The sequence below is a fragment of the Herpailurus yagouaroundi genome, unplaced genomic scaffold (genome assembly GCF_014898765.1).
Source record: "Herpailurus yagouaroundi ecotype Mexico unplaced genomic scaffold, PumYag 28, whole genome shotgun sequence".
Taxonomy (NCBI): domain Eukaryota; kingdom Metazoa; phylum Chordata; class Mammalia; order Carnivora; family Felidae; genus Herpailurus; species Herpailurus yagouaroundi.
This window is the reverse complement of record NW_024412376.1, coordinates 85,828,381-85,853,186: the sequence shown is the minus strand read 5'-3', so window position 1 is coordinate 85,853,186 and position 24,806 is coordinate 85,828,381. Positions and strand designations below refer to the sequence as shown.

The following is a 24,806-nucleotide window of genomic DNA, read 5'->3' as shown; positions in this document are numbered from 1 at the left end:
TTCCTTCCTTCCTTCCTTCCTTCCTTCCTTCCTTCCTTCCTTCCTTCCTTCTCTCTTTTCTTCCCTTCCCTCTTCCTTCCTTCCTCCCTCTCTTCCTCTCTTTTCTTTTCTGTCTTGCACACATTCACATATATAGACAGTTGTTAGCTCATAAAACTACCTAACACGGTTGGGTTATAAATTAATTTTTGAAGAATTTATGTCTACGTAAAGCAAAATATAGGCACTCCTTGCTTTGCACAGTTCTGATATTCATGAAATATGAATGAGTTTCATTTAACCTGGTACTGTGAAGATTGCCTGTTCACTGGAAAGAGCCTAGACATTGAAGACACATGTGTCTGGATTTATCCCACCTTTGGCACTTATCTTTCTGGGCAAGTTATTCAGCTTTCAGATACAACTTTCTCCATTAAAATATGGACAATAACAATAACACCTATTTCACAAGGTAGTTACAAATATTGATGAAATAATAACTATATAAATTTTAATTTCTATTCCCAAAGGTGAACATACATTTTTTGGGAAACTGTATCTTGTGTTCAGATGAAAAAGCAATCAAAGGATCTAATGCTGTTGGTTGTGTTATTTTAACCAAATCAGTATACCGAATATCAAATTATTATAGCAGATTGTGCTTTCCAAAGATGGCCACAATAATATCTCTTTCCCCACACATATTTTTCAAGAACTTGCCATTCCCCATTGAGAGCTGGGGAGTTCTCTTCCTGTTTAAAATGAGCATGCTTGTGACTCACTTGTAACCAATAGAATGCACCATAAGTGTTCTATCATTTCCTAGGCCTGATAGTAAAAAATGTTGCTTCCATACTGTTTGTGGAAATACTGACCTGCTTGGAGCCCTGAAAGTCTGACCCTGTAGCTACCATTCTGTGGGGAAGCCAGGCCATCTGGAAGCCTCGGGTCTCAGGTTGGCATTCATAACCTTCCAAGTCCTTTCAGTCCAGTCACCAGAACCATCAAATGATTCAGATGATGCCAGCCCCTGCTATTTAGTCACTCTCGGAGACACACCCCTATCTTTTGAGACTCTCCATTGAGGCCCCAGACCTTGTGGAACAGAGACAAACCATCCTCAGTGTGCCCTTTATGAATTCCTGGTTCACAGAATCTGTGAGTTCAATAAAATGGCTTTTGTTTTATGCCATGAAGTTTGAGGGGGTGGGGGGGTTGTTAATGTAACAATAATAATTGGAACAGTTATAAAACCTGAAAGATACATTGTTTCAGTAAGAAACGAATTGCTATTAAAACTTTCCAAAGTGGGAACTACCTGATGAATAAATGTTTACTGGGTTTTTCTTTTCATTTTAAACAAAGATGGCCTAACAGAATTTTGTCTAGTAAATAGCATTTCCCTGTGGTTTATTTCATTGTCTTTCACTTGACATTGATTCCCTTGAAGAAATATTTGCTGCCAGAAAAGAAATATGCATGTTTAAACAGTTTAAACAGTTTCATTATTGCTTTATGGTAAACTTTACCTGTTTGGCTAATAAAAACTGTCAATACTCTTAGTAAGGATAATTACCACTAACATTTGTGTATTTAAAAAAATTTTTTTTTGTTTATTTATTTTTGAGAGAGACAGAGACAGAGAGAGAGAGACAGAGGCAGAACATGAGCAGGGGAGGGGCAGAGAGAGAGGGAGACACAGAATCCGAAGCAGGCTCCAGGCTCTGAGCTATCAGCACAGAGCCTGACATGGGGCTTGAACCCACAGACTGTGAGATCATGACCTGAACCAAAGTCGGATGCTTAACCAACTAAGCCACCCAGCCACACCAACATTTGTGTATTTTTTTTTTCTCAAAGCACAGTAGCCTAATAAAACCTGATGGGAACAAAGGAATATCTATATTCATCTTTCCAAATTCAAATTTAATAGTTATCCTTAATACCAATTTTAATGTTAATCTTATAATAATAACCTCATATTAGTATATTTGGCAAAATTATTTTGAATTTGTGTCTTTCCTATCACTTTTTGGGGGACTGTGGATTTCTACATTTATTACCACCAAATAATAAAATAATACTTTGTTGTACATTTACCAAGGGATTTCAGTTATAGGGCCATTCTTATGATTTTCTGAAATATAATTGTCATAATAATGGTACTTTTTATTAAGGCTATTACCATGCAGAAGATAATCAGTATTGTAGTAACATTTGGATGGACTGTGCTTTAAAGTTTGTGTGTGTGTTTGTAAATATAAATAACTGCATATATATACACATGTATATACATATGTGTACATCTATATACACATACACACACACACAAGGTGCTTCTAGAAGAATGCACAAGAAAATGTTAACATTGATTGCTTCTGGGAGTGAACTGGGATATGTGGAGGTAATTCCCACCCGAAATAAAATCGAAAGTAAGGGGGAAAAAAAAGTTTTTCTAACTGTGATAACTGTGCTATCTATATTCATGTTTGTATCTTTGGCACTTAGTGCAGCGTCTGGTGCTAGGTCAGCCTTTAGTTCATATCATTGAACAAAAAGAAGCTTGAGGTTATCTTGTTAATGTATTATTCACTTGATCCACAGCATTCATGACCTGATACATTATGATATTTTTCACTGAAAGAGCTAATATTCTTTGTCTTTTCTCACATAATTTCTCATTTTTCTAAGAAGGCTATTTATGTATCTGTACTAGTCTAGGTCTAATCAGAAGACAAACCACATAATGTTAAATTTATATATATATAAATATCCTGACAAGAAACATGAAGTATATACATCATACAACATAGCTTGTTATTTACAGAGCATTTTAGTACATACAGCAGGGTTGCACCACAGGAGAGGAACTGTGAAATTACAACACTAAAAGCTTATGTAGGGTTGCTGGCACATCTGTCATCCAAGATACACACACACACGCACACACACACACAGTCTATAATCTGGAATTAAACAAATCATTCCTACTGAAGGGGAAAAGTATCTCTAGTGTTATTACCCTAAATGTAAGCTAAAAGCAAACCTGGAAAGAAGAGGGGGATTTTTTTTTTTTTTATGTTCCTAGAATGTCTCCAGAGAAGGAGACTTATTATAGCTTATCAATTTCCCTTGCTCAGAAGGCCCTAGTAGTAAGGAATGTCAAAAAATCCAGGGAGAATGGTCTTCCATTACATAGAAATGTAAACAGGAGACATTTAATGTAAAAAATATTAAGCAATAATAGGAGAGTAACTTTAAAGGTATATAACAAATCTGATGGGTAACCTTGAGCTACGAGAGTACATCCAAGGAAGGACAAACTTCCTCGGAAGGTGAGTTCTCATTAAGATATAATTAAGATCACTGGGTTGCCCAGGCCAGAGGTAGCCCACAGTCACTAGGCCTTTAGGAACAACTCTTTGGAGGGCATGCAAGCTGAGGTTGATGAGTGGGCCCCAGACAGTAGGGCATGCAGAGAAAGTTGGGGTGCCGCAGCAGGTACTGCTAGAACTGGGCTAGAGAGGCCCCTTTCTACAGGAACCCAGCACACTTCTTTGTACAGTTTGGACCAGAGCAGCTCTGGGCATCCAGCCCCACAGGGTTTCCAGCATGTACTTTTCCAGGGCTGAAGAGATGGTGTGGGAAGCAGTGACTTGGGCTGGGATGCAAACGAGTTGTCTGGGGCTCTTGTACAGAGTTCTCCTGCCTCCGTTGAGAGCTGGAGAAAAAGTATGGTGAAAGCTGTGACTTGCAGATGTGTGGCACTGGAGAAAATTATGAAGACTGAGCATGAAGGAGAGCACTTCCTCTTCAGTACTATCCATTGTCCTCTACAGACATACCTTGTATCTTGCCATCTGGCAAAGGGAGAATATTTAAAGGGCCAGGATTCATTTTTACAGATCAGTCAGTGAGGGTGAATTTGGAGCTGAGAGACATAAGTTGATAACTGACCTAATGTCTCTTCATCCTGTTGCTTAAATTTTCTTTCAAATTTATGGTGCATCATAGCTTTAACACCATTTGAGTAAGGGCATTGTCATACTTTCTGATTTATTTAGTTCTTACCTAAATCGTCTTTTGTTTTATCTTGACTCTAAATTTTCATTATGCTTTCTGTAGCAGTATCCTGGGAAAATATTTCTTTTGTGGGTTCATAAATAATAGTTTAGACAGTATCATTTTCTAAAGATTTTTTAGAAAAGGTTTTTAATATATACCTATGTTTAACTCACCTGTCACATTTATGATTACTTGTGTAGATATCATTTTTTCTTTTTGGCATTTTATTCAGAAAAGCTAGTGTTGCCTAAAAATTTATAAATTTCAGTGTACATTATCTCTTCCTTGTTATTTATTAGATTACTAAGTGAAACTATTTGCTTTGCACCGATCTTAATGCAATATACTTCTTTATATGTTTCTCCAGCTAAAGAAAGTTCCTTTTCTGTAGATCTTTTATGTCAGTCTTCCATCCAATTCTCTATTATTACAAAGCGTTGTAAACAGGGTCTTCCCTTCTTTCTCTTTGTTTGATTAGTGACAGCTTTAAGTATATTCTGATGGAGAATCTTGCTCAAGACTGCTTGTAAGTCGGTGTTTAGCCCCAAACACTTCTCTTTATCTATGTTATGTAGATAGCCTTCGGAAATTCCCATACACTTAGGCAGAATTTCCTCTTATATTATCTGCCCCTTGTCTGACCTTCCTTCCCTGTCAGGCATATCTTAGAGTCTAGGGCAGAGCTTGGAGGCATGATATCATTTACTCTTGAATGTTAAGTGCCAGGAACCAAAGCATTGTAGGCAGATACTTAAGTATCATCCTGGAGGAGTAGAAGGTTACAGCTAAAATAGTTAAGTCCAAGATCAATGTGTTAATCTAAGGGGCTAAGTGGAATGTAAGGGATAAATTAGATGGGGCCTGAACAAAACTGGGAAATACAGGATAGAACATTGTTCTGTAAGAATCCTGGTAGTAGAATATTGATACTGTGAGAACTCTGGTTTGCAGGCACATGCTAGGTATAAGAAGTTAGAGCAGAGCACATATATTTCATGTGGTTATTTGTATGTTTACAGAGTTTCTCTTCTGTTAAGGACTCAATGAGCTTACCTGTACAGGAGTGAAGTTTGAAAGTATATAGTTTCCACTTTCCAGCATCTTCTGGAACTCATGTGTCCAGAGAGCATCCCGGTAGTTCTTCACACAGAGGCTGTTTGTAATGACAGATTGCACATTTTTACCAACATCATTCTGGTATAATTCCTGGGTTTCTTTAAATTCTTTGACAAATGCCATCAGACTTTGTTGATTTATCTACATTGATTTACTAAGTTGGCTTATAATATTTTGGGTGTTGACTACTATTGGGTATGGTATTTTAAGTCATTCTGTTAGGGAATTGTTGAGAAAAAGAAATCGCCCTCATATTTTTCTGGGTCATTTCTGCGACGAGGCATTAAGCCTGGATCTCAGTGTAAATCCCTATCTAATTTTAAAAAGCCAATGTATTAACTTTTTATCAATTATGTTATATGCTAAAGCTATAATTGATAGTTATAAAACATGAAAATAATTCTTGAACTCTAAGTGAAAAGGTTTTAGGCATTGTGTGAAATAAAATTTTACAAACTATTTCTTGTTTTTATCCATGATGGCTTAATATTATAGTTGTGAAGATCATCTGTCAGACTCTTGACCCTCTAATCAAATGTGACAAGTTAGACTACATTGTTTCTGGTTTAAACTAAAATAGACTTTAACATCATTTAAGAATGAATGAAAAGTGATTGCTCATAAAGTTTTTATCTGATTTCTGAAATAATTAGAATGAGAAGAACACTTAGAAATGTCGTTATTTTTAGGATAGTTCGTCTTAATAAAAATATTAATTATGGTGGTTTGTACCATAATTTATAATAAAAGATGCAAGCACAAGTAACTCAGAAAGTAAGGTAGATTTTCAGGATTTGTGAAGTTTCTACTATAGAGAACAGTGTGAGTATCTTAGAAGAATTTCCTGTGCTACAAGAATTTTCCTTTAGTATAATAAATAAGCAAAATAAATTTCCCTCTAGTATAATATCTTAGTGTCTTAGTATCTTAGGGTATCTCAGAAGAATTAGCATCTTAGTATCTTAGAGTATCTTAGAAGAATTAGTATCTTAGTGTCTTAGAGTATCTTAGAAGAATTTCCTGTGCTATAAGAATTTCCCTCTACTATAATAAATAAGCTAAATAAATTTCCCTCTAGTATAGTAAATAAGCTAAAAGAGTTTTATTAACCCAGGACTATAAAACTAGCAAAATGAAAAAAGCAGAAGAGATAGGGTGATCTTGGTTCTAACATTGAAGGGGCAGAGAGAGGAGAAGGCCAAGAACAAATGTTCAGAGACTGGTGTTTTGACGTCAGTAGAAACTATTCAAAAAAAAAAGAAAAAGTCTGTGGCTTCGAAGATATCAAATAAGAGGACTGAGAAAAATCCACTGGATTTGTCATGATATCATTTAAGACCTTTGCCTGAGTAGTTTTGATAGAAATTAAGAGGACTTGGTTAGATTGTGGTTTTAAGAGTGATGAAATAGTTAGAAGTAGGAGATGCAGAATTAATGACCAAAGTCAACTTTGCTTACCTCTTTGAAGATGTTATGTTTCTTTTCACAAGGCAGGCTAGATCATCTACTGTCATATAGGAAATAAATTACTTTTAAGAAAAATTATTAATACTTCTTAGTAGTAGAACCTCCCATGAAAATTATCATTCTTGACTCACTGTCCCCCCGCACTCCCACCATCCAAAAGCTGACAAATTTTTCATTAGAAGAGTTTCAGTGTCTTAATGGTAAGGATTCATTGCTGAGATTTACTGTCATGGTTTGAGGGAGTCCAAAAATAACACCCTCTGTTCTTCAAAATCACTGGAGATGTAAGCAAATGAGTTCTCTGATGGAATTCAAAATAACTGCTTTAAAATTGGTGAAGGCTTATTTGTATAGTTACAAAGGAACTGCTAATACTCTAGGGCTGAATTAGATGTATTTGCTAATGTTGTCACTGGTGTAGCTGGACACCCAAAGGTATGGAGGAACAGAGAGTTCTTGCCATTCTAAAAAATCAGGAACCCAGAAGGGGCTGAGTTATACATATCTATTTCTTCTTTCTCAACTTATTAATCATATATGTTACTTCTTTCCTAGAGAACAGAGGTAGTGGTGGGCAGTTGCCAAGGGAATACGCAGAAAGGACCAGAAGTGTCAGTGTAGTAGAAATTTTTCCATAAGGAAGCTTGAGGCCACTGGGAAAGGGGTTGCAACCCCAATCATTTTATTCTGCAATATGCTTTTTTATTTTATTTTTGTAATGTTTTATTTATTTTTGAGAGAGAGGGGGACAGAGTGCGAGCAGGGAAGGGACAGAGAGAGAGGGAGACAGAATCTGAAGAAGCTGGTTTCAGGCTCTGAGCTGTCAGTACAGAGCTTGTCGCAGGGCTAGAGCCCGCAAACCCTGAGATCATGACCTGAACTGATGTCAGACGCTTAACCGACTGAGCCACCCAGGCTCCCCTCCAACATGTTCTTTTAAAATTGATGTATATTTGGGGTGCATGGGTGCCTCAGTTGGTTAAGTGTCTGACTCTTGGTTTCAGCTCAGGTCGTGATCTCATGGTTTGTGAGTTGGAGCCCCTCGTCCAGTTCTGTGCTGACAGTGGGGAGCCTGCTTTGGATTCTCTCTCTCTCCCTCTCTCCCCAACTCGTGCTCTGTCTCTCTGTCTCTCTCAAAAATAAATAAATGTTAAAAAAATAAAATGCTTAAAATCATAATAATGTGTAGTAATTCTCTTTGACAGCTTTAGTTGTCTCTGGATGAAGAATTTAATGAACTTTCCTAAAAAGATCTCACATCATTAATAGGCATGTAATTATTCCCATGGAGAGACTGAATGATTTTTTGTCAATAAGAAATCTTTTTTTTTTTTTTTTTCAACGTTTATTTATTTTTGGGACAGAGAGAGACAGAGCATGAACGGGGGAGGGGCGGAGAGAGAGGGAGACACAGAATCGGAAACAGGCTCCAGGCTCCGAGCCATCAGCCCAGAGCCCGACGCGGGGCTCGAACTCACGGACCGCGAGATCGTGACCTGGCTGAAGTCGGACGCTTAACCGACTGCGCCACCCAGGCGCCCCAAGAAATCTTTTAAAAGTGGGATGATCTATGTAGGTTTTAGTTATATATTTTATATTCTTTAATGCTTCAATTGACTTCATTGATCTTAAAATATAAGACACTATATGCTTCAAATCATATGGAGTACATAGTAGGTGCTTAACAGGTCACATTTACCTTCCCTTTGCTATTGGTACACTTTGGTTCTTCAGCATGTCATACAAAGGATGGTAACTAGACAGTTTTGTACAAGTAAGTAATTCATTCCTTTGTTTACTCAATTAATTTAACAAATATTTACTGGATACCTCCTATGTATCAAGTGATAGGTATAGTGCAATGACTATAATTAACAAGATGCCCCATACAATATAGTGGGGAGCATATGTTAACAATTAAAAAATATAATTAAAAATTATCAGGGGCGCCTGGGTGGCCCTCTTGGTTGAGTGTCCGACTTCAGCTCTGGTCATGATCTCATGGTTTGTGAGTTCAAGCCCCGCATCAGGCTCTGTGCTCACAGCTCAGCCTGGAGCCTGCTTCAGATTCTGTGTCTCCCTCTCTCTCTCTCTGCCCCTCTTCCACTTGTGCTCTGCCTCTCTCTGTCTCTCAAAAATAAATAAATAAATGTAAAAAAAAATTAAAAAAAAAATTTAACCTGGGGTGCCATGGTGGCTCAGTCGGTTAAGTGTCTGACTTTGGCTCTGGTCATGATCTCGCAGTCTGTGAGTTTTTGCCCTGCGCGCCAGGCTCTGTGCTGACAGCTCAGAGCCTGGAGCCTGCTTCAGATTCTGTCTCCTTCTATCTCTGACCCTTCCCCACTTGCTCTCTCTCTCTCTGTCTCTCTGTCTCTCTCAAAAAAGTAAATGAACATTAAAAAAAATTAAAACAAAAATCCTGTGAAGGATGGATATAGTGATTGAGAATGAACCCGTAGGGTTAAGGAAGAGGACACTTAGGTGGAATGGGCAAGAAGGTCTCTAGGGTGGTAACATCCAGATTGAGATTCGATGAGGAGGGCATGTCAGGTAAGGAGCTTTGGGGATGGGATAAAGGGAAGGAAAGAATTTAAAAAGACCCAGATGCCAATATAGAATATGAATAACTCTTAACTGCTTTTTATTACTTGTTTACTGATAGTTTTGATAGATTGCTATAATTTGACTAACATAAGTCTTACTTTTTTCCTCAGTGTTGGGATAATTGCTTTTTATTGCTTTTAATAATATTAACTTAGATATTATATGTTATTCATACTTTATTTCAGGAAAATCACCTTAATATGCGCTTAATAAGTTTGAACAAGAATATGTAAGATATGATTCACTACAACTTTCTTTTTAGCTTATAGAAGAGAAGAGATATATACAAATATACGGTTTTCTTTAGACTAAAAATCAATTTCTCAAAACTGCTTAGTCCCTCTTAAGAAAGTAAATATTAATCTTGGATGTGAACTCCAAGGTTGTCAAGGTTGTACGAGGTGTCACTAGACCATGTTAGTATTATTAGATATAAAATTTAAGTTTACTTTTTCTTGGGTTGGCAGGGAAAGTAAATTATCTTTCATTTCATAATGAAATTATCTTTCATTTCATAATGAAATTTCATTTCATAATACGTTTCATCATATTTTTAGAATTGTCATCAGCTGGCAATGTACAAAAGTCTATTAAAATGTGTACCTTACTTTGAAGTAAGAAAATGCCTGAAATTCTAGTACTGTAGCAGCAATGCTGGAGGTCCTTGGTATCCCATTAGGGTGTCTATGAAGTCAGTACCATTTGCATAATTCCATCAAGACATTTGTCTTTTTCACTCTGTTGACATTTCCCTTAATAGTACAAAAGCAATTATGGGTACAAAATTGTGGGTGCTTTCTAGTATATGTGGATCAGGGTAGTAGCAGCACCAAACTAGTCTTAATACTAGTAGTATTCTTCACCATGACATACTTAGAGTAAAATATATGTACATATACGTACACACACACACATACACACACACACACACACACACACACACACACACACATACACACACCAGTTTCACGTAAGAATACCCATGATGAAGCAGGAAAAAATGTTTAAAAAAAATCTCAGTCTCCTTAACACACTTAAAAAATATTCTGTGTAATGGAAGGTGCTCATAAAACACTTTCATTGCATTGCAAAGTCTGATGGCTGTTTTGAAGAGAAGCACTTGTGCAGTTGTTTGAGTTATGAGCTGACCAAGGTACCTTTTTCCATGGAAAAACATTTTTTATTTGAAAGAACTGAAAGACAAACTGGTTTTTCATATTTGGAAGACGTTTTCTCACAAATGAATGAAGTTAATTTTTCACTTAAGAAAAACAACTGACAGTATTTGTTGCTGGTAGTAAAATTGAAGTTTGTAAGAGAAGATTAGAATTTTGGAAAACTTGGGGGCAACTGGGTGGCTCAGTCAGTTAAGCATCTGACTTCGGCTCAGGTCATGATCTCGTGGTTCCTGGGTTCAAGCCCCCTGTCGGGCTCTGTGCTGACAGCTCAGAGCCTGAAGCCTGCTTTGGATTCTGTGTCTCCCTCTCTCTGTGTCCCTCCCCCACTCATGCTCTGTCTCTCTCAAAAATAAACATAAAAAAAAGGATTTTGAAAAACTTGTATACCTTCAGCTTGACATTTCACCAGTATTTACAAAGTGTCTTTTAGTAAGATTAGTGATGATACTAATAAATGTGATATTTTGAAATAGTACAATGAAATGTGTCAATATTTGGAAGATAACTCCATGACCTAATTTTTTAAATGACCAATGCACTGATGATAAATATCTCACCTGCATGAAGGATTCAAATTGCAAGAGATCAGTGGATTTGAATGTGAGAATTGGAAGCATTTATTAAAATCGTTTCAGATTTCTCATGGCAACCAACCTTTAAAAAACTACCACTTTTCAAGGTTTGGTATGGTATCAAAGACTATCCAAGATTATCTGAAAAGGCTATTAAAATACTGTTCTGATCTTCCAACTATGTATATACGTAAGGCTGAATTTTTTTCATCTACTCAACCCAAGTGACAAATTATAGAAGATTGAGTACAGAAGCAGATATGAGAATCCAATTATCTTCTATTAAGGCAGATTTATAGAGATTTGTAAAAATGTAGAATAATATACCATTCTTTTCAGTGAGTTTTTTGTTTTTGTAATATATTTTGTATTAAAATAATAATTTTAACAAGTAATAGTTTTATAATATTAGGTTTAAGTAAATTACTAAAATAAATCCTAAAAAGTCCCAGTTTTAATTATTAGTATGTTAAATGTGAATAGAAATAACTGATGTAAATAAAAGCCCTTTAAGAATCTGAATTTTTAATAGTGTAAAGAGATTTTGACAATCTATGGTGTAGCAGAATCCACATATAATTTAGCATGAGAGCACAGCTTTATAATCCAAAATGTACATGTTTTGGCTTCAAGCAGTACTTTGGTTTGAAGTGTTTTTCAAATGGCAGTGTTAAAGTAGGTTTTATAGTCATCAGCTTTGTATTATTTTAAGTCACATTTTTTTAAATGTTTGTTTATTTTTGAGAGAGAAAGAGAACGTGAGTGGGAGAGGGGTACAGAGTAAGGGAGACACAGAATCTGAAGCAGGCTCCAAGCTCTGAGCTGTCAGCAAAGAACCCAGTGCAGTGCTCAAACCCACATACTGGGAGATCATGGCCTGAGCTGAAGTTGGACGCTTAACCGACTGAGCCACCCAGGCACTCCTAAGTCACGTTATTTGAAACTTTTCTAAACCTTCGTTTTCATTTTATGTCTTTAAAATATAGCAGAGGAAGCCAAAAATGAAACAAGATATTATTTGCAAAGCTATATAATTTTTTTGTGGATGTTCAGTTTTTTTTTCAATTAATCATGGCTGGTTTCCCGAACAAGCTAACTATGGAATAAGAATCCCGAGAAAAATGTTCTGTGATAACCTGTATTATTCCTGAATATTCCTGGTATCTTAATGGATACAGATTGAATATTTCATATCCAAGTTAAATGGGTACATTTGATTTAAAAAATTTGTAATAATACAGTCGATTGCCATTTTGTAATGTATGTGGGAGTTAATTCACAATAATGAGGGCCTGTTGCCTGTTAGTGATAACTGTCATGAAACATGATGATCGTATGTTAGTGAGATTTCTGATTTCTCTTTTTTTCTATACGCAGATAATCTCAGTGATACCTTGAAGAAGTTGAAGATAACAGCTGTTGACAGAACTGAGGATAGTTTAGAAGGATGCTTGGATTGTCTGCTTCAAGCCCTGGCCCAAAATAGTAAGTTTCATTATGTTTCGAATGCCAAACAAAAAAGTCAAATCAGCAATCATTCAGAAATTGGTATGTAGTTTAGCACATAACTTGCATTCACATAACTTGAGTTCTTTTGAATCCTATCCCAGAATACTGGGGTGGTTTCACATATTCCCCCCACCCCACCCCCCTCCACTCTCAAAGTACTGAAAGCCAACTTGATAGGCAGAAGAAAGGAGGAATTGATTGGTGGTGATGACATTAATATCAGCCCCAGAGAGAGACCATTATTTCATTCCTAACAGATAAGCAACATAGTTTTTTCTTCTTAACACCTACCTTTGTTCTTTGAACAAGACTTCTGTGCATTTGTGGGGAGACTGGGGAGGAGAAGCAGAGGGGAGCTTAAAACACGTAAAAATTTTTTCTGAGATCCTATGGTCACCTTTTTATTTTTATTTTATTGTTATTATTATTATTTATTATTTTGAGAGAGAGAGAGAAAGAGAAAGAGAGAGAGTATGAGCAGGGAAGGGGCAGAGAGAGAGGGAGAGAGAATCCCAAGCAGGCTCTACACTGTCAGTGCCAAGGCTGATACAGGGCTCGAACTCATGAAACCTTGAGATTATGACCTGAGCCGAAATCAAGAGTAGAATGCTCGATAACTGAGCCACTCAGGTGGTTCCTTTTTAATAAAAGTCAACTTTTTAATAATTTTATTTTAAAATAATGTAAAATAATGTTTATGCTTAGATTTAATTGGAAAGAGCCGTAAGTCATCCAAAAATCCCTTAAACCTGAAGTAAGACTTGATCTTTGATGCTGTGGTAAATAATAACAGGAATAAAAATTATACAGCTTTCATTGGCTAATGTATTGTTGCACTTGATCCATCATATTTCCATTCATTCATTTTTGTAGTATCACAGAAAACAGGTACAGAATGATTTTTATCTGCTCCCTTAATTCTTTGTCCTGCTATGGCTTGTGCTGTACTAGTTTTTAATTACACCATTATCTTATTCTAGGACTAATTATGTAGCTGTCAAAGAATTCAGGAGAAAGTATGTAGTGTTAGAGTTTTAATTTCAAACACTCAGAGATGTTTGTATTATTTCTTTTTTACTTTATTTTTTAGTGTACTGTGCTTAGAAAATCTAAGATGATTGTAGTACTCTCCATCAAAAAGCACATTTTTTAAATGTTTGTTTATTTTAAAAGGGGGGAGGGGCAGAGAGAGAGGGGGGAAGAGAGAATCTCAAGCAGGCACCCCACTGTCCGCACAGAGCGAGATGTGGGTCTTGAACTCACGAACCTGAGCTGAAGTCAAACACTCAACCTACTGAGCCAACCAGGTGCTCCTCGAAAAGCACATTTTAAAGCTAGCTTGGAAAATTCTTTTTTAGTAGTTCTCTTTGCTTTTGAGATTGTAACTCTGTCCAGCTATTTAATCTTAGAGATAACAGAGAAAGGGTTTGAAACAAGGAGTTCAATAGGAGCAAGGTTCACCATGGTAAAGAGAAACAACAGAAAAGCAGGGTGTCTAAGGCTGTGCTGTCCATTGTAGTAGATATATGCGGCTATTTAAATTTAATAATTTAAAAGTAATTTCCTTAGTCTTACTTTTCAATAGCCATATTTGGCTAGTGATTACTTTATTGAAGATCACACATATAAGCCATCTCCACGATGACAGAAAACTCTTTTGGATAGCATAGGTCTAGAGGACTAGAAAGAACCTGATTTTTAAACATGCCTGTATAGGCAGATTTACATAATCATGTGATTAAGCCTAAATAAATTGAATATCTCAAGCTCATTTTTTTGGGAAAAGTTGTTTTATTATACTCTTGTTTTCGGTGGCCTTTTTTTTTTCCTGTTTGATGAAAGAATTTTCTAGATGGACCATTTGTTCAGGAACTGAAGGATATGGAGGCAGTGTTCTTGGTTATATGTAGAGGGTTGTTAAGTCCTGTCCTGGAAAGACTAATGACAGAGAAGTGAAGTTGAATTAGAGAAATGAAAAAAGGAAGCAAAAGTTTATAACTTTTTGAAGAATAGATTTAAGGAATACAAGTATATAATTGTTGGATTAAATTTCAGATCCATTGCAGACTTACTCGTTGAACCCACTGATTGAAAATAGCCTTGACAATTGTATATTATAGTGTTAAGGCCAAATAGCCACAAGGTGTTAATAAACCAACAAATGCTACCAGTTTAACTCTTGACTCCCCAAGAAGGGAGCAAAGGAATATGTCTTTTTAAGACTCTGTAACAAAATTCATGTGTCCTTACCTCTAAGACTATTGACACTAAAGAATTTGACACAGGAAGACAGAGTTCATGGAAATGTTCAGTCTATGACTTAAGAGTGATATCTGTCATTGATTGAGTGCCTCCTGTGTATTCAACACTGGACTTGGGACTATATCTGTTATTTAATCTTTCCTATAGTCCCATGAAGACAGATTATCATCACCATGTAAAGGAAAAGGAATAGACACTATAAGGTTACTTCCCTTGCTCTGACAGAATTTAGCATTTGGATTTGAACTCTTAGTTTGGATTTATTTTGAACTACCAAATGAAAAAATTATATTCTGAGTAAAGTGTGGCTTTTTGCTGAGTGTATAGAGTACAAACTTGTTTCCAAAAGCTAGGTTTTAATATTGTGTCTTGAATTTTTGCTTTTTCTTTAAAATAGGTTCAAATTATATTACTAAAGAGGGGAATGATATATAAACTTTTTTTCCCTTGAATTACAGACAAATGGATTATTTTATAGGTACTGATGTATTTTTTTAAAATTAGCATGTGGCTTTTAAACAAGAAAAAGTAAAAAAAAAAAAAATTGCTAAGATCTTTATTTTCTACAGTTGTTCTTCCTTGAAGTGATTGATCCATTGTTACTTTCATCCTCTTCAAGGTAAAATTATAAAACATTTAACTTAAGTGAATCTGTACTGGCTTTTTTTTTTTTTTTTTTTTTTTGGAGAGACCTTCTGGTGTCATAATTCTTCCGTAGTGTCAGGTGTTTTAGCTAAAAATATCCCTCTTTGTACCAGAATTGCACCTGATCAAGAAACAATGACTTCTCCATTCTGTACAAGATGGTAATGTGTGTTAATAAAATCTGAACTTAAATTTTTATTTTACAATCTACTAACCTGTCATTGGAAAGGACAAATCTGAAAGGAAAGAAATTATGCTTTTTAAAATTTTTACACTGTGGGAATTTAGTATATTTGAATTGCCCATCAAAAATCATAATCTGAAATTAGAATATTTGCTTTGATGTATGACTTCAGAGTGATTTTCTTTCTTAAATTTTTGGAGTAACGTTTTATATATATATTTATAAAAGTATATATATATATATATATAAAAGTATACATATATACACATACACGCACACACCAGAATCTTAAGAGGCATGAGTTAAAACATTTTAATACTGACCAGGTTTTATGGAAAACATTTTAAGTATTTTGTGTAAATCTCTGATCTAAATTAATAATAGAAGCAATTATTTCCTCATAAATACTTCAGATCTCAATTTTAAAATGTTTTTAGGGGCGCCTGGGTGGCTCAGTCAGTTGAGTTTCCAAATCTTGATTTCAGCTCAAGTCACGTTTTCATGAGTTCGAGCCCAGTGTCTGCCTCTGCACTGACAGTGTGGAGCCTACTTCTCTCTCTATCCCTCTCTCTCTGTGCTCCTCCCCTGCTTGCATGTGCGTGCACTCTTTCTCTCAGAATAAATAAATAAACTTAGAAAAAAATAAAAACATAAAATGTTTTTAGTAAATATTTGAAGGCCACCCACTAAGATATCAGATTCTGTTTACTCTTGTCTCTTTTGATTCAGAGAATAGAAGATTCTCTGTAAATGCTTATTGTAGTATGCTTACTCTATTTCATGCTTATTTGAAAATTTAAAACAATAGGCCACATTTTCATCCCTAAACATTAGGACAGGAATTGTCCTTAGAGAGTATGATATCTAAATCACCTTGTCAGACAAACTACTAGCATAAATCAAAGGTCCAAAGACAAAAAAAAATTAACAGTCCATTCATGGTAAAAAATTCTATTCCATTGTAAGAGCATGGGGACCATGTTCTGTTGCTGAGGGAACCACAAAACAATGCCAGCATGATCACCAACACAGTCTTAAATTCTTGTTCTAAAGGATTAGGCTGTTTTCCTCTGTCTCATTGAATCATGTATCTTTATACTCTAACTTTGTTTAGTTAATTGCCTGACTTCATACAAGAGTCACATAAACGTTGATTTTCTGTGGAACAACCCTGTGAGAGAACACCAGTTTACTTGTCTTTAAAGAAAAATGTATTTAGTATATAGCTCCACATTCCTAACTTTATATCGTATTCCTCTACTTGTCTTAGGATATTTCTTAGCCCTTGTTCTTTTTTTCATTCTTTATTTTGATTTTTGGCTCCCTTCTAGGCTATAATCCTAAGCATACCAGATTATGTATACAAACTGCTAATGTAGATTACTCTGAATCTTTTCTAACAGAACTTGCTGTTGTCATTTGCTTTTAGTCTGTTTCATACCTTTAATGTTTCCTTTTTTAAATTTATTTTTGAGAGGGAGCGCAAGTGGGGAGGAGCAGAGAGAGCGGGACAGAGGCTCTGAAGCGGCCTCTGTGCGGACAGTAGGGAGCCTGATGTGGGGCGTGAACTCAGGAATTGTGAGATCATGACTTAAGCCAAAGGCAGACGCTTAACTGACCGACTGAGCCATCCAGGCGCCCTTTAATATTTCTGAATTGGCTTACTTTTGGGTAACAAAATTATTTCCTAAGGGACTTTGAAACTTGTTATCAAATGGTTTTCAATAGCCATGTTAAATCTGAAATCACTGACCATGAAAGATTACTGCAAATTTAGTAGAAACAAAAAATTATTTTACTTCTTTCATAGTAATATCTGGATTTCAATTTTTTTAATGTACCACAGAAGCATACGATGTACCACAGAAGCAATATATTTTTTTTGTGAGCCAAATTTGTTATGTTGTTTACCTCATTTACATAGTTTTCTTTTATGTGATTCTTGTAGTTATTGTGTCCATGGTCCATAAGGGCTTATTAGTGGTGCTAATCATAGATTATCAAAGTTCAGTTTTTACTAAATAAAGATAGCATTGTGGAATAGAGGAGACTAAAGTAGAGAAAATGGTCCACCAAAGAGACATTGACAGTACTGGATGAATTGAGACTCCTGGATTGCCATAGAATGGTGGGAGCAAGTGACCTAAGTCAGAAGTTTCCACACATTCTCTAAAAACTCATACAGATCAACAAAGATATCAGGTAAATATATGAATTTAGTGTCATACTGTTATCTGAAGATTTCCTGTTTCTGGTGATGTTCTCTGGTCCTTTGTAGTCTTTACTGCTTTCCACTGAGAGAGTCCCCCTTAGAATTTTTTGCGTGGCTGGTTTAGTGGCCACAAACTCCTTTAGTTTTTGTTTGTCTGGGAAAGTCTTTGTCTCTTCTTCTAGTCTGGATGACAGCCTCACTGGATAAAGGATTCTTGGCTTCATGTTTTTCCTATTCAGCACGTTGTATATTTCCTGCTACTCTCTTCTGGCCTGCCAGGTTTCAGTGGACAGGTCTGCTGCTACCCTTATGTGGCTACCCTTGTAGGTTAAGGCCCGTTTGTCCCTAGCTGCTATCAGAATTCTCTCTTTATCTGTGTATTTTGCCAGTTTCACTATGATATGTTGTGGTGTTGACCTGTTTCTGTTGATTTTGAAGGGAGTTCTCTGTGCCTCTTAGACTTGGATGCCTGTTTCCTTCCCCAGTCTAGGGAAGTTCTCAGCTATAATTTGTTCAAATAAACCTCCTGCCCCTTTTTCTCACTCTTCTTCTGGGACCCCTATGATGTGGATATTGTTTCATTTTTTGGAATCTCTTAGCTCTCTAATTCTCCTCTTGTGATCTAGTAATTTCCTTTCCCTCTTTTTTTTTTTTTTTAGCTTCATTATTTCCCATAATTTTATCTTCTATTTCACCTATTCTCTCCTCTGCTTCTTCATTCCTCACTGTCACTGTACCTAGTTTATTTTGCATCTCAGTTATAGCAAAAACTGAATAGTTTTTAGGTCTTTGGTCTCTGCAGCAAGGGTTTCTCTTGTGTCTTCTATGCCTTTCTCAAGCCCAGCTATTAGTCTTATGGCTGTTGTTCTAAAGTCTTGTTCAGATATATTGTTTATATCTGTTCTGAGCAATTTTCTGGCTGTGATTTCTCCTTGATCTTTCTTTTGGGAAGAATTCCTCCATCTTGTCATTTTGGCTAAGTTTCTGTCTTGTGTGTGTTTTAAAAGCTTGTTATGTGTCCTACACTTGAGAGGACTACTATATTAAAAAGGAGTCATACGCTGTCCAGGGCCGGACACTCCAGGAAGCATTCCAACAAAGAGATCAAGTAAAACCAATTAACATAACTTATGTCTTAAGCATAACTAGAAGTTAGACTAAAACCTTCAAATTACTAGGGAGAGAAATATCAAAATCTAGCCTACTCAGCATCAGAGCCATGATAGAGAGAGTTCATTGAGACTGCAGAAACTGCATGGAAAAGAGGAAAGGAAAATTGGTTGAACCAGGACCCCAAGGGTGATAGTACAGATTTAAAATTGCCTTTAGGAAGAAAAAGTCCTAGCCTGAGAAAATACTAAGATCTGGTCTTAGATTTGATTAGAATATTTGCTATTGAGATATCAAAAGGAAGAACTTAAAAACAGGACCCTCGGTAACAGATCAAGTGAGTGCCACTTTTGAGGATGAGCTTATTCTGCCTTGCAGACTTGGTGGTGGATGGAAAGAAGGAAGCAAAATAGGGAAATTAAGTGTTCTGTACAAGTAAGAAAACCATAAAATTAGAAGACACACTAATAATCCCCTATGGTTTAAGTTCAGAAGAGGGAGCTTTTGAACTAGAAACCTAGATGTTGATCCCAGATCTTACCCTTATTGCATACATATTTATTGCTTGTATATACAGAATTTGAAATTGTAGGTGATAAACATACAAATTGCTATAATGAATAAAGCAGAAAATAAGAACCAACATTTTAGCTATTAAAAGTTTTCTTCCTAAGAAAACCATAAAGCAGTTATCAGTAACAGAACACCATGACCTATATTAAATATCTTTAAGTCTTTGCATATATGAAAACAAATCCTCAAGTAAGAATTTCAGATACTTGGAATAAAATTGGATAAATACCAGGATGATGTGAAATAAGAGTTAACTAGAAGACTGATTGAAGAAAAAGAATCATTTAAAAACTTTTTTTTAATGTTTATTTTTGAGAGTGAGCAGGGGAGGGGCAGAGAGAGAAGGAGACAGAATCCATTGCAGGCTCCAGGCTCTGAGCTGTCAGCACAGAGCCCAGCACAGGGCTCAAACCCACAAACTGAGATCATGACTGAGCCGAGGTGAGAAGCTTAACTGACTGAGCCACCCAGGCACCCTGAAAAAGAATCATGTTAGTAATTAAAAGTAGATTATAAGATACCAGGAAAGAATAGAGGTGACTGAAAATTAAGGGGCTTTGAAGAAAATAGGCAAAAGAATGAAGACAAAACAAAGGATCAGAGGGAAAATGATAGATATGTAAGATAGGCAAAAAGATCCAACATACACACAATTGAAGCCCTAAAGGAAAAAAAAAAACAAAAAAACACTGAAACAGAGCTAATATTTAAAACTATGAACTTTCTGAAATAAAGACCACAATCTACATGATGTGGAAGAGCCAGCCATGTACTTGCAAAAATTGACCTGTAATGGTCAACTCAGAGAGTTAGTCTAGTAAAATTTTTACTTTATTTTTTAAAGATTTTTTTTAAAAATCATCTCTACACCCAATGTGCGCACAAACTTAAAATCCAAAGATTAAGAGTTGCATGCTCTACAGACTGAACCAGCCAGGCTCCCCAAAAACTTTTACTTTAAAAGTAAAAATAAGTACAAAGAAAAAATCCTTGGGACCTACATTCAAAAAGGTCAAGTATTTAAAAAGGAAAGAAAATCAGATTGGCATCAGACTTCTTAGCAATATATTGCAATATAAAAGCAATTCAATAATGAAACAGTATTTAAAAAAAAATTCAAGGAATAAGTATTTTATATTGAGGTAAGCTGCTCAGTATCAAGGCTATTAAAAACAACAACAACAAAACAGTTAAATGTGGAAAAACCCAGGGAACACTATACTCTTTAGTCTTCCACAGGAATCCTCTAAACTCATGCTGTCCAGTATTCCTTCACTGACATGGCTATTGAACATTTGAAATGAGGCTAGTCTGAATTTAGGCACACTGTAGATTTCAAAGACTTAGTACCAAAATAAATAAAGTAAAATAAAATAAAATAAACAAAACCTTATTAACAGTTTTTAAAATATTGATTATATATTGAATCTCATTTTTTAAAAGTTTATTTAAATTCAGGTTAGTTAACGTACAATGTAGTATTGGTTTCAGGAATAGATCCTAGTGATTCATCACTTACATAAAACACGCAGGGCTCATTCAAACAAGTGCCCTCTTTAATGCCATTCATCCATTTAGGGCCCCCCACCCCCCACATTCCCTCCAGCAGCAACCCTCAATTTGTTCTCTGTATTTAAGAGTCTCTTATAGTTTGCCTCCCTCTCTGTTTTTATCTTATTTTTCCTTCCCTTCCCCTATGTTCATCTGTTTTGTTTCTTAAATTCCATGAGTGAAATCATATATTTGTCTTTCTCTGACTTATGTAGCATAATACTCTCTAGTTCCATCTACTTGAATCTCATTTAAAAACATTTTTAAGATATTTACAAATAGTTGATTTCTATAAGCCATTGTTTCTTGAATGGTGGCTGGTGGCTGATTAAAGTGGGTTTAAGAGTTGGGCTGCCCAGTGTGATATGATGGAAAATGCAACATCATCAATAAAATACAATTGGGTTATTCAGTGTAGGAGAGGACATTTGTAAGAAGACATTTAAAATAATGAACTTAAGTTCATTAGTCAAGGGTCACATTCTAAGGAAGAGGTAGCATATTGATTCCAAGATATGTTCTGTGCACTTAGTCAAAAGCAGAAAGAAGAGGATGGTATATATCCAAATATATTTGTATCCAGGAGTTTGCAGAAAGGCTTGAATCTGATTGGAGGAATGAGAAAGACAGTCTTGAAATCTGTCACAGGCCATGAGATTAGCAACAGAAGCAAAGTATAACTATGATACTGGACGCTGTTTGCCTTTTGAGGTGCTTTTAAGCTGTATTTCATAAGGAGCAATAAAAGCACTTGTTTTGTGCATTCTCCAGAAGGAGATAAGCTTCCATTGGTATTTGTACTTTGTGATTAAAACATTGGCAGAAGACCTGGTTTTCTAACATTAGCTATAAATGTTACCATTTTGCTTCTTAAGTTTGCTAAATTTGAAAAACTTCTTCTGTTCCTAACAGAGAGTAAAATATGTAAGAGAAATGATGCTATATGCCAAATATATACTTAAAAGGATCTGTCCTCAATATTCATAGTACCAGTGCTGACTTACTATCACTAAGGAGTACACTTTTAAGTTATTGTTGAGGGAAAAGTGATGGGGTTTGTGCTGCTCTGTTTTTTTGACATTCTTTTTCAACAGAACAGGGTTGCATGTAACTCTGCCTGGACAGCTACTGTGGGTTTCCTGTGGTTATATGCTTGATTGATGTAACTGGCTTCTTTTATTTATTTTTTTATTATTTTATTATTTTTTATTTTATTTTTTATTTTTTATTTAAAAAGTTTTTTTTTTAATGTTTATTTTTGAGACAGAGAGAGAGAAAGAAAAAGAGAGAGATGGAGTGCAGGCTGGGGGAGGGGCACAGAGAGACGAGACACAGAATTTGAAGCAGGCTCCAGGCGCCGAGCTATCAGCACAGAGCCAGATGTGGGGCTCAAACTCACAGACCACGAGATTATGAATGACCTGAGCCAAAGTCAGATGCTTAACCAACTGAGCCACCCAGGCACACTTGGCTTCTTCTTCTTCTTTTTTTTTTTTAAGTTTTTATTTAAATTCCAGTTAGTTAACATAGTGTAATAGTAGTTTCAGGTGTACAATATACTGATTCAACACTTCCATACAACACCTGGTGCTCATCACCAGTGCCCTGCTTAATCCCTATGGCTTGTTTAACCCATCCCCCACTCACTTCCCCTTTGGGAACCATCAGTTTGTTCTCTAGACTTAAGAGTTTGTCTTGGTTTGCCTCTCTCTCTTTTTCCCAGCTTTGCTCATTGTTTTGTGTAACTGGCTTCTCTCATCAATTAATATGTTCTGAATGTGTTAAAGAATATGAGGTATATAGATTGGACTTTTGACTGATACAGTGAATTAGAAATGAATTAATACATTCCTAACAGAAAGGTATAGTTGATATTTAATGGAAATTCTCAACAGAAGGGTATAGTTGATATTTAAAGGAAAATAGCACAAAGTAATAGATTGATTAATCTGTATTCAGTGTCTTTACTGTGATTATAAATGTTTGAAGCTGATATTAAATGTATGGGCAGTATCATACCTTTTACCTCCATAGTACCATAGTCCATGGTGGTTGTGTTTCCTCTAGCAACCTTCCTTACATGGTTTAAATATTTTCACTTTTACCTCTGGTAATTCAGATTTCCTGAGTACCCATTTGAAACAAAGATTAAAGTTTCACCATTATGTACTCCTTCAATTCTATAAATGAGAGAGTTTGTGAAATAATAAACATTTAATCATTTTCCTAATGGAAACTTTTTAATAAAATATACATATTATAATTAATTGATAGAATTGTGTTTATGACTTATTTTGATATACGGTATAAGGTGATGATCTAATTTTATTTTTTTCTAGACACTCACTTTTCCCCAATACTCTGTGTTGTTTAGTCTCCCTATTGGTTGACGATGCTCCTTTTATCATATAATAACTACTTAATTTAATGTAATTGGGCCAATTTTGGAGTTTTATTCTACGCCATTAATCTGTCTATTATTGTGTTGTAGCCATGCTATTTTAATTATATTAGCTTTATGGAGGAAATTTCTCTATAAATCTGTCAAAAATTTTTATTTTCATGGGTTTAGTATATAACAGAAATTTTGGAAATTTGCATTGTCATATTCCTGTAACAATCTAAGAACACAGATTATATCTTCTTTTATTTAAGTTTTTTTGTGTCTCAGTGAGATGTAGTTTGGTACATATGCTTTCCATACATACCTCATTTTAAGTATTCGTATTATTTTACATTTTTTGGTTGTTATAGCAAATGGAATTTTTGCCATTATAACTTCTAAGTGGTTATTGTTGGAGAAAAATTTTAAATCTGTATTGATTTTTATATTTTTATTTGTATTCAGCTATCTTCTAAACCCACCTAGTAGTTAAAATAAAACTTCAACTAGTTCTTTTTGATTTTTCAATCAGAACATCTGCACAGTCACATTTTTGCTTCCTCTTTCCCTTGTAATTCTAGATGACTTACTGTGTTAGCCTGAAATACCAGCAAAACAGTAAATAACAATTATATGGATAGTATCTTACTTTAATTTCTGCTTTTAATGGCAGCCCTTTTAATGCCTCATCATTCAGTATAATACCTCTTGATTTAATGTAAAAGTTTTCTTTCATATTAAAAAAATAGTCTTAATGAATTTTTTAAATCAAGAGGAGTTTACCTTTAAAGCATAAACCTTTAGCCTAATCAATTAATACTAAAAATATTATTTTTAATATTATAACATTTATGATAAAATTATTTGTTGGGAGAATTATTACTAGAGGAAGTTTTTCTTAAGAAAGGGAAGGACAACATAGCTTTACAATTTCAGATTGAAGACCATTTAGTATACCAGTAAGGTTCAGTATGATTTATATTTTCCTTTGCATATTCAGGGACAAATACTTACCTAATAAGAATTAGTACCTGAAGAATAATTAAAATTAACAGTATGAATTGTGTATTGTAGAATGAGTGATTATTAAATGGTCTGATAAACATTCTAGGAAATTTCTCAATTTAGTACTATATAGCCCTCAAAGTTTTCAGAAGTACAGTCAGTAAAGCATTACTTTTTTTTTCTTTTTGTAGGGGTGTCATACAATTTTTTAATTAAGTTTAAAAATTTTAATTTCCATATAATCAACATACAGTGTGATATTAGTTTCAGGTATACAGTATAGTGATTCAGCATTTCTATTTATTACTCAGTGCTCATCATGATAAGTGTATTCTTTAATCCCCATCACCTATTCCACCCATTTCCCCAACCACCTCCTCTCTGGTAACCA

The 24,806-nt window shown here is 35.3% G+C and overlaps 1 protein-coding gene across 3 annotated transcripts in view; it reads left to right on the top strand.

The window, feature by feature from the left end:
- The window catches only part of RAP1GDS1 (Rap1 GTPase-GDP dissociation stimulator 1), a 172,970-nt gene that overhangs the window by 16,562 nt on the left and 131,602 nt on the right, over window positions 1-24,806 (top strand). For all 3 annotated transcript variants that reach the window (XM_040477921.1, XM_040477912.1, XM_040477926.1), the window contains exon 2: window positions 12,359-12,466. In XM_040477921.1, the coding sequence (XP_040333855.1) occupies window positions 12,359-12,466 (108 nt within the window). The remainder of the gene's footprint in view (window positions 1-12,358; window positions 12,467-24,806) is intronic.